Source organism: Aquarana catesbeiana, linkage group LG05, assembly GCF_042186555.1.
Source record: "Aquarana catesbeiana isolate 2022-GZ linkage group LG05, ASM4218655v1, whole genome shotgun sequence".
In the NCBI taxonomy this organism is placed as follows: domain Eukaryota; kingdom Metazoa; phylum Chordata; class Amphibia; order Anura; family Ranidae; genus Aquarana; species Aquarana catesbeiana.
The window spans coordinates 378731401-378742847 of NC_133328.1; the positions used below are offsets into that span (position 1 = coordinate 378731401).

Genomic DNA, 11447 nt, shown 5'->3' on the forward strand with positions numbered 1-11447 from the left:
ATGGTTCTACACCTTCATTTGAGTCCATCTGTGTTTGATTAGACTGATTGGACTTGATTAGGAAAGCCACACACCTGTCTATATAAGACCTTACAGCTCACAGTGCATGTCAGAGCAAATGATAATCATGAAGTCAAAGGAACTGCCTGAAGAGCTCAGAGACAGAATTGTGGCAAGGCACAGATCTGGCCAAGGTTACAAAAAAAAATTCTGCTGCACTTAAGGTTCCTAAGAGCACAGTGGCCTCCATAATCCTTAAATGGAAGATGTTTGGGATGACCAGAACCCTTCCTTGAGCTGGCCGTCTGAGCTATCGGGGGAGAAGAGCCTTGGTGAGAGAGGTAAAGAAGAACCCAAAGATCACTGTGGCTGAGCTCCAGAGATGCAGTCGGGAGATGGGAGAAAGTTGTAGAAAATCAACCATCACTGCAGCCCTCCACCAGTCGGGGCTTTATGGCAGAGTGGCCCGACGGAAGCCTCTCCTCAGTGCAAAACACATGAAAGCCCGCATGGAGTTTGCTAAAATACACCTGAAGGACTCCAAGATGGTAAGAAATAAGATTCTCTGGTCTAATGAGACCAAGATAGAACTTTTTGGCCTTAATTCTAAGCGGTATCTGTGGAGAAAACCAGGCACTGCTCATCACCTGTCCAATACAGTCCCAACAGTGAAGCATGGTGGTGGCAGCATCATGCTGTAGGCCTGTTTTTCAGCTGCAGGGACAGGACGACCAGTTGCAATCGAGGAAAAAATGAATGCGGCCAAGTACAGGGATATCCTGGACGAAAACCTTCTCCAGAGTGCTCAGGACCTCAGACTGGGCCGAAGGTTTTCCTTCCAACAAGACAATGACCCTAAGCACACAGCTAAAATAACAAAGGAGTGGCTTCACAACAACTCCGTGACTGTTCTTGAATGGCCCAACCAGAGCCCTGACTTAAACCCAATTGAGCATCTCTGGAGAGACCTAAAAATGGCTGTCCACCAACGTTCACCATCCAACCTGACAGAACTAGAGAGGATCTGCAAAGAGGAATGGCAGAGGATCCCCAAATCCAGGTGTGAAAAACTTGTTGCATCTTTCCCAAAAAGACTGATGGCTGTATTAGATCAAAAGGATGCTTCTACTAAATACTGAGCAAAGGGTCTGAATACTTAGGACCATGTGATATTTCAGTTTTTCTTTTTTAATAAATCTGCAAAAATGTCAACAATTCTGTGTTTTTCTGTCAATATGGGGTGCTGTGTGTACATTAATGAGGAAAAAAATGGACTTAAACTATTTTAGCAAATGGCTGAAATATAACAAAGAGTCAAAAATGTAAGGGGGTCTGAATACTTGCCATCCCCACTGTATATAGGGCTTTAATTTGGTACAGCTGTACATGGTAGCCCATCAGCTTCTAACTTCAGCTTGTTCAATTAAGCTTTGACAAAAAAAAAAAAAAAAAAAAACTGGAAGGTTATTGGTTTCTATACAGAGCAGATTTTGCTATCTCCAGTTTTAGTACTTAAAGAGGAACTGCAGTCTGCTCACATAATTTGTAATACAAACATCTTTGCCATTCTGAAGCTTCCCTCCCACCACATAGTTTATATATACTGTTATTCTGTACTTGTCAAATATGCTGCAGAAATCTCCCTCCACTAATTCTGGCTGCAACCATTTTAACTGTGGGCAGCTGAAGCTGCTGCTTGTTCACTTCCTGGATTTACACAGACACTCAGAGGCACAGCTCCAGCTCTGCAGCTCTCATTGGCGCTCTTATAACTCATCCCCCCTCCCTTCCTGGCAAACGCTCATGAGAGTGAGAGAGAGAGCTGTGCATGATGTCATAAGCCTAGGCTTTTTACCAGACAAGAAACTGGAAGTGGGCTGTATAAGGTATTTACTGGCAGAAAATACCTATCCAAAGTTAAAACAACTTTGGATAGTAAGGGCAGAAGATTTAATAGATAGAAAGATGAAAAAATAACTGAAGTTCCGCCTTAATCAACCCCATAGTATCCTTTCCAGGGCTGTACCTATCTTAAGAGCATTTCACACTGCACGTTGTAATAACTTTTTTTCTTGATTGTTTCTTTCTTTTGTCCACCTCGAAATATGTATAGCTGAAATTAGCAAGAGAACTAAGAAGGGTGCAGCAGATATTCAGATGATACAGATGGCTCTTTATATTTGAAATCATCTTTCCTTTCTTGTTTTATAGTCTGTACATATGAAACGTGGTTCTTCATAGAAAGACCATATGCAACTTCCACTTATGCATTTTTTTTTATTAAAATCATCATATGACACATAAATGGTGCTTGCATAGGTCAGGAAACAAAAAGGAAGCTGTAGGTCAGCCTCTTCTCTAAGCAAACCCACTGATCATGTCACACGTGGATAGTAAGATTTCATAACTATGTACATGTAACATACTTTAAAAAATGGTATGACTTTGAAATTCTCTTATATTATTACATTTGTGGTTCCTGAAATGTGGTCTGTAGGCCATATGTGGTTCTTTGCTTGCATTTAAAATCGGAGCTAAACCCATCGATTTAACAGTTTAAAAAAATAGTTCTGGGAATGTAGCTGTCACATTTGGTTGTGCTTTCAACCAAAATGCCAAACCATCAAATGGCTGGTGTCATAATTGATCACATGTACAGCATAATGGCAGTTGAAGATCAAACAAGGCCAATCTGGCAGCTTCCTTGGATGAAAGCAATAGGAGAGTTTACTTCTGCTTTAACTTGACTTTGTGGGAACTATACCTCCCATTGACAATGAAGGGGCATTATGTCTTCCACTGAAACCAATGATGTGGCACTATTCCTCCCACTGTAAGCAATAATGGGGCACTGTTTTTACCACTGACACCAACAATGGCACACTATGCTTCCCACTTATACCAATGATGGGGCACTTTCCCTTCCACTGACACCAACAATATTCCATCTCCACTAACCACAAAACCTGGGCATTGTGTACTCCCATTGACACAGGGGTATTTTTCTACTCTAACTATCCACAGTCTAGCCACCTGAGCCTCATTCACATGGATGCTAAGAGCCATAGTCCATGAATGGGCCAGGTGTTATGGTGGCTTGAGCATTCACAGATAAAGCTGCTTGTCTAATTTTGACAGTCATGTGGGTTCAGGTGTGTGGCTCTGAATGCACACTGTCTGCTTCCCTGCACAGCTGTCAAATTGATATGAGTGGCTGTGTTTATGCAGACACTGTGTCCTCATAAAAGTGGATGTCCTGCCTGAAAACAGCACATGGCCAATCATAGAATATGTGTTTCAGTGCCCATGTGAATTAAGCCGTAAAGTATTAAAGTGGTTGTTAAGCCACTTTCACACCTTCATACCATCCCCTCTGTGTTCTAATCCTGTGTGAGTGATTTATTAAAAAAAAGCCTGCTATACCTTATTTCAGAGCTTTTCTCAGCGATCACATGATCGGTTGGCTTTCTTCTCTCCCCGTCTGATAGATGCAGTAGACGGGGCTCCGTATTCCCTGCTTAATCACTCTGGAGAGCCAGCCGATCATGTGATTGCTAAGAAGAGCTGTGAAATGAGGTATAGCAGACTTTTTTTTAATAAATCACTCACAGAGGGGCACACAGGATTAGAACACAGATGGGATGGTATGAAGATGTGAAAGTTATTTGAGCTGCAGGAGTTGAGGGGGCAGGCACTGTCACAAGCTGACAGGCAAAAAGGGGAGTGGGAGAGAGCACAGAGGAGATAGATAGAAGGCTGCGGATGACGGAGACACATACGGATGACTCTGGTGTCAGGGCTCAGCAACTCTGATATATCGGAGTTAGCGTACAGGGGGGAGAGTAAAACCAGGCAGGATCAGCCAGGTATTACAGGTGATACAGGGGGCCAAATGACACAGCACAAGCACTGTGCTGTATAAAATGCTTTTTTTTTTTTTTTTTTTGGGGGGGGGGGTTAATAAACGCTTTAAGGACAGTGGCTCTTTGTTTAGAACGTTTTAAAACCCCTTACATATAGTGATGATTTTCTAGTATGTATCCTAAATATACTGTAAAATCTTGGTTTGAGAGTAACTTGGTTTGAGAGCGTTTTGCAAGACATGTAAAATCTTTTCATAAATTTTGACTTAATATACAAGCGATGTCTTGATATACAAGTAGCGTCAAGTCACAACTGAGTATAAAAGAGAGGAGCGGCGCCTCTGAGTGTGGCAATATGGTTACATTTAATGAAGGTACAACATTTAGAAACTCACATGGTTGATGATTAAAACAAGCATATCTAAGTATGCAGGCATCTGGCGTAAATCTGCCCACATAGACTATCCTCCACACCGCCATTGATGTCATCCCTGCCACACTGTGCTCCACAAGCTCTTCAAGCCTCGCTTTCATATCGCTCTACTGCAAGGTAGTCTTCCTGGTCACTATTGCAGATTGACGGAGGTGAGAGCCGGTGGTGCGGAGTATGGTCTATGTGGACAGCTTTACCCCGGATGCCTGCATACTTAGATGTGCGGGTTTTAATCATCAACCACGTGAGTTGCTAAATGTTGGACTTTCATTAATTGTAACCATATTGCTACACCTAAAGGCACCTCTCTTCTCTTTTATGCACTGTAGCTCTTGCTGGATTTTGCTTCTAATCCCCTTGTAGAGGCTGCCATTTGTAAATGGACATTTTACACACATTGCTATGATCTTTTTATATGGGCTATAAACTGAAAGACCTACGAATAAATGGTTGTGGAACGAATCATCTAAGTTTTCATTATTTCTTATGGGGAAATTCGCTTTGATATACAAGTGCTTTGGATTACAAGCATGTTTCCGGAACTAATTATGCTCGCAATCCAAGGTTTTACTGTACTGCTGTAAAGTTTTAGCAGGCACATATGGTAACCATTTTTAACAATCACTGATACATAGCCATGGCCACCTCAAAAGTAAAAGATAGAGGAAGCGGGGTTTGCTATATGTTAATTTCCTATGGTTGTCAGCTTTAGTGGCCGTAGTGTGTTTTTTTTTATGGAACCTCAATCAGGAAAAATACTGCATTATGGCCACTAAATGGTGCTAAAAATTATAGAAAATTTAAATAATAATCAAAGTACAGTCAGATTTCATGATGGCTGGCAGATGTCTCCGACAATGTTTTTTTTTTTTTTTTAATGAACAAATCCCTATGTCTTAAATACACATTGCATGGTAAACAAGCCTAACATTGCTCCAAATCAGGTGCAAAACTGTTAGTGTTGATCATGTCTAGTTGCCATTTCATTTAAGTAAAGATTTCATGGCGTCTCTTTTACACTTTTTTCCCCTTGGTCTTCTGTTTTAACCTCTATTCCACTGATACAGTATTTGCTTTTCTCTGTGTGCCTTTTACAAACAAATTGTCAGAAAAGTAAATCGTATCATGCTACCATAGAACCAGCCAGTTATGTAACATACTCATTACTGGACCTTAGTTTTTGGAGAGCAGAGCTTGCTAAAACTAAAGATTCTAAAGCTCATGGAGAGAGTAAGGTTATCTCTGTCATCCCCTTTTTAAGATGAACAACATACACTATTAGTAACCTTAATAAAGGGCTTCAGTAGACCAAAGGGTTGCTGTATTTCAACTGAGTAGAACAAATTCTTAAGAATACAAGACTGGAGGTGCAACTGACCTTCTGTTCTTTACAGTAAATTTAACTGACACACTTTCAGCGATTTCCTGCTTAATTTGCAACATGTGTTATGTTTTTGACTTAGAAAAAGGAAGGTAGGTTGCCCTTTTGTAAAGGTACAGAGTAGGTTTTAAAACATGGCAAATCATTTGAGGTTCATGCTGCACACATTTATTATGTCTGCAGAAGTATCTATCTAATCAATAGAAATATATAAAACAAAATGCAAGCATCAGGAAATATCTGGAAGACATCAAAATCGCCAATTTCATATGACAGTTCACGTATCTGTAGCACTAATCTCTTTCATGCTGTCTTCATACATACACACTCATGTGTATTTCATTTCAGTTGTATCTGTTCCAGTAGACCACTCAGACAATTTATCAGTTCAGTACTCCAGGGAGTCTGCTCAGAGGTTTCTTTATAAAACAGCAGCATGTATACACCAAGTTTTCACTCATCATTACTACCAATAAATGCAAATCACTATACTATACCTTTTAAAAATACGGTTCTCAGTATTTAAAGATTGAGGTATTTGATATTATATTTTACATATAACATTGTACACAGCCTATTTTTATTTTGCTGTTCATTTTAGATTAACCACTTGCTTACTGGGCACCTAAACCCCCCTCCTGCCCAGATCAATTTTCAGCTTTCAGCTCTGTCACTCTTTGAACGACAGTTGCGCAGTCATACAACGCTGTACCCAAATGAAATTTTTATCATTTTTTTCCCACAAATAGAGCTTTCTTTTGGTGGTATTTGATCACCTCTGAGTTTTTTATTTTTTGTTAAAAAAAATTAAAAAAGACTGATCTAAAAAAATAAATACAAAACCGTTTTATATTTTATTAATACATTTTGCAAACAGGTCATTTTTCTCCTTCGTTGATGTACGCTGATGAGGCTACACTGATGGGCACTAATAGGCTGCACTGATGAGCACCGATAGGCTGCACTGATGGGCAATAATAGGCGGCACTGGTGGCACTGATGGACGGCACTGAAGGGCACTAATAGGTGGCACTGATAGCTGGCACTGATGGGTGGCAGTGATGGGCACTGATCGGCACTGGTATGTGATACTGATAGGCAGCACTGCTGGGTGGCACTGATGAGGCACTGATTGGCACCACTGGTGGGCATTGATAGGTGGCACTTGTGAGCACTGATAGGTGGCACTGATTGCTGGCACTTACTACTGTGGGCACTGATTGGGGGCACTGGCAGGTGGCACTGGCAGGTGGAACTTGTGAGCCCATATAAGGCAGATTCGCCTCTTCCTCTTTGGGACCGATGTCCCTTCAAAGAGAAGCCGGGGATCGGCTATTTTTCTTCTCACGCTGTCAACGTGAGAAGAAAAGAAAAACAATTACCGATCCTCTGTTTACATCATGTGTCAGCTGTCATTGGCTGATCATATGGTAAGGAGCCGGGATCTGTGATCACCCGAGTCTCATTGAGTCGGGTGATCATAGCACGCACCGCACGCCCCCTTCAGGTGGCATGGCCAGCTTTGAAAGGGGAGGACGTCAGTAGACGTACTCCTGGCAAAATAGATCCGCGCTGTAGCCGTCATTCGGCTATAGCGCGGATCTGAAAAAGTTAAGGAAGGCGAAGGCTGCCCGTAGATGGGAAGATCTTTCACTGCGATTGACAGGGTGATTAAACATTTTACTGTGGCTTTTAACAATCCTAGTCTTTTGCATTGACTGTAAATCTGTGCAATCAATAGTGAGCACGCTTGCTCCCATTTGTTTATTTCTTGTCATTAATACTGCTTAAAGTGGTTGTAAAGTCAGAGAGTAGGATTACTACCAGCCCCCTCTAATAAGGTATACTACACAGTGTAAATGTTTTTTTAAAATGATGCCGCTAAATATGTTATTTCAGATCACCTCTGAGTGGTCACGTGACTTGCCGCCGCACTCCTCCCCCAATCTAAGGGCTACAGCGTGAGTGGTTGAGATTCCCCTCGGACGTCTGCCTGGAGGTCATGTGACCGCTGTGCTGTCCGCTGCCACTGTAATCCTTAGATCAGGGGAGGAGAACAGTGGGAGGTCACTTAGCTTTAAAGGAACACAATCTTTTTTTTTTTTTTTTTTTAGGGTTACAATCACTTTAACCACTTCAGCCCCGGAAGATTTGGCTGCTCAATGACCAGGCCATTTTTTGCGATACGGCACTGCATCGCTTTAACTGACAATTGCGCGGTTATGTGACGTTGTACCCAAACAAAATTGACGTCCTTTATTTCCCACAAATAGAGCTTTCTTTTGGTGGTATTTGATAATCTCTGCGGTTTTTATTTTTTGCGCTATAAACAAAAAAAGAGTGACAATTTTGAAAAAAACACAATATTTTGTACTTTTTGCTATAATAAATATCCCCAATTTTTCCTCAGTTTAGGCCAATATGTATTCTACATATTTTTGGTAATAAAAAGCGCAATAAGCATATATTGATTAATTTGTGCAAAAGTTATAGCCTCTACAAAATAGGGGAAAGACTTTTGGCATATTTATTATTATTATTTTTTTTTACTAGTAATGGCAGTGATAAGTAATTTTTATCAGTGGACAGATCGGACACTTTTGACACATTTTTGGGACCATTGGCATTTAAGCAGCGATCAGTGCTATAAAAATGCACTGATTACTGTGTAAATGTCACTGGCAGGGAAGGGGTTAACAGTAGGGGGCAATCAAGGGGTTAACTGTGTTACCTGAGGAATGATTCTAACTGTGGGGGATTGGACTGCCTGGGTGAGGAGACCAATCGTTGTTCATACTTAGTATGAACAACAGATCGCTCTCCTCACCCCTGACAGCTTGGAGATCTGTCTGTTTACATTGACAGATCTCTGTTCTGTCTCTATGTGTCATCGCAACCGCCGGGCATGCGCATCGGCTTCGCGTTGCGGCGTGCCCTCTAGTGGTAAAAAGGCGAGCCTATGTATAACTACGATGGTTCGCCAAGGGGAGCCAACCTGCTGCAGTATAACTGTGGCGGCTGCTCAGGAAGGGGTTAATCTTATAAGTGATATTTCTAATTCTTCTATGTCTTATAAATGGGATGAGTGGGGATTAATAGAGAAAGTATCAGTTTGCCTGAACTGACGTTTCCACCAGCTTGGGAGGATCAATGGTGAGCAAACGTTCATCATGGACTAACAATTTGTTCAGCTAAGATAATTATTATTATTATTGTTATTATTATACAGGATTTATATAGCGCCAACAGTTTGCGCAGCGCTTTACAACATGGGGCAGACAGTACACTTACAATACAAATCAATACAGGAGGGATCAAAGGGCCCTGCTCGTTAGAGCTTACAATCTAGAAGGGAGGGTCAAGTGGAGACAAAAGGTAATAACTGTGGGGGATGCGCTGATGGGAAAAAAAAAAAAAAAAGTACAGTTGTTAGGTGTGGGCAGGATAGGCTTTTCTGAAGAGAAGGGTTTTCAGGGATCTTCTGAAAGCTAATAAAGTAGGAGATAAGCGGACAGATTGGGGTAAGGAGTTCCATAGGATTGGAGAGGCTTTGGAAAAGGCCTGGAGGCGAGCATGGGAGGAGGTGACAAGGGAGCTAGAGAGCAGGAGGTCTTGAGAGGAACGAAGAGAACGAGTAGGTTGGTATTTAGAGACTAAGCAAGTGATGTAGCTGGGGGCGAAATTGTGGATGGCTTTGTACGTAGTTGTTAGAATTTTGAATTTAATTCTTTGGCCGAGCGGAAGCCAGTGGAGGGATTGACAGAGAGGAGTGGCAGACACAGAGTGATTGGTAAGGTGGATGAGTCTGGCAGCGGCATTCATAATGGATTGAAGAGGTGATAGACTATGTAGAGGTAAGCCAATGAGAAGGGAGTTGCAGTAGTCAAGGCGAGAGATGACCAGCGAGTGAATTAAGAGCTTTGTTGTGTCATTGGTTAGAAAGGGGCGTATTTTGGAGATGTTGCGGAGGTTGAGGCAGCAAGATTTGGACAGTGATTGGATGTGTTGCTTGAAGGAGAGTTCAGAGTCTAGGACTACACCTAGAACCTTGGCATGTGGGGATGGGCTTATAGTTGTGCCATCGATTTTGACAGAGAGATCAGGGGAAGAGGCATGGGGAGGGAAATTAAAAGTTCGGTTTTGGCTAGATTGAGTTTAAGGAAGTGGTGAGACATCCAGACTGATATATCTGAGAGTAAATTACTGATACGTGAGGAGACAGAGGGAGTCAGCTGAGGGGTAGAGAAATAGATTTGGGTGTCATCAGCGTAGAGGTGGTATTGGAAGCCATGGGAGGCTATCAGTTGACCCAGGGAGGCAGTGTAGATTGAAAATAGTATAATCTATTATAAGATAATCTGTTCTTATGTAAATTGCTTAAGGGATCCTCTGGAACCTTTACTTATCCACTTGCTAGGCCTCTAGTTAGAATTATGTGGGCCCAATGGGAATCCCACTTCTTTTAAAAGCAGTAGACACACAAGATTATAGGAGAGAGATTTCCCCTTTGATGTCATTGTTTTAATAAGGAAGTATTAGCTCTTCTGCACCAGCTTAAGTCATGATAGTAAAGCCCACACTCCTGGTTTGCATTCTTGGTCTGGGTCAGTGATATATAAGCCACTGGAGCCTGATGGTAAGTAATACATATGGGGCTCCTTGTTTTTTTTTAAGGGCTGCAGCAAGAGTTAAAATACCCTGTGTCGACCATGGCTGTGACACAAATCATCCACTGGGCTCTCTAGTGGTCTCTCATGCCCCCCCTAAACACTGCTCTAATCAACAGCTCAGCTAGAGGATTGGGAACACTGTTTATTAGAGCAGTGTTCAAGGGAAAATGCCAGTTAGAGCACTGGAGAACAGGGCAACTGCTTTCTGTGAGATAGCATCAGTCACACTTTTCTGTGTGCTGCCAGCACAAGGTTTTTAAGATTTTCTGAAGCACAGTTAAAAAAAGTAAAAGCCCCATATTAAATACTGTATAGGCAGCCTGACTGTGTTACCGTAGCAAGGGTTCAATCGATCTTAAAATACTGTAATACACTGAAATATTGAATTCATTGTAGATTTTTTATTTTATTTTTTACAAATGGTATGCATAGCTGCACATTGTTGAATTTATAAAAAATCCTTTTTATTTTTTGATGTAATTAATACTATGCTTATTGTTTTCCCAGGACCCTGAGAGTTAGTCATTGCTACCGCATTAAATATCGACACATGGAGCGCACTCTGACACAAGATGAAGTCAGCATATTACATAAGAAAATTGGACAATCAGCAATAGAAGAGCTCAGTGTGGAAGGAAGATTTTAAATCAACTTATAAATAATGTAAACTGTTAATCAAGACTTTCTTGCTTTATAATGTATTAAACAATTGATTTAGTCTGTGGGTATTTGTTTTTTTAACAGTGTCTTTATGTCTGTTTGTCTTCCTTCTTAGTCTCTAGATAAATAGATGTTTTACCTTTTGAATACAAAATGACTTTTTTAAGTAGTTATTGTATACAGATGCCGTAGAGCTTAAAGACACAACTTTATAAGTTTGATCTGTGTCCTTGAATAGCATTGTCTTGACTTTCTGCAATACGATACCGAGTTTGGCTATCTTACACATTTATTACTAGTGCTGTTCATGGTTACCTGCTTAATATGGTGTTTGGGCTTATGGGCGCCTTCCAGCTTTTGGCCTGCCTTCAAAGCCCCTTAGCAAATCCCTTGTGTGATCTTAAGTATGGAATTATACAGTCTAGTAAAATGCCTGTCCT

At 41.3% G+C, this 11447-nt stretch overlaps 1 protein-coding gene across 2 annotated transcripts in view; it reads left to right on the forward strand.

Moving 5' to 3' along the window:
• Nucleotides 1–11069, forward strand: part of FARS2 (phenylalanyl-tRNA synthetase 2, mitochondrial) — a 649181-nt gene extending 638112 nt beyond the window's left edge. For both annotated transcript variants that reach the window (XM_073631001.1, XM_073631002.1), the window contains exon 8: nt 10855–11069. In XM_073631001.1, coding sequence (XP_073487102.1) covers nt 10855–10993 — 139 coding nt within the window. In that variant the 3' untranslated portion in view covers nt 10994–11069. The remainder of the gene's footprint in view (nt 1–10854) is intronic.
• Nucleotides 11070–11447: the final 378 nt, after the last annotated feature.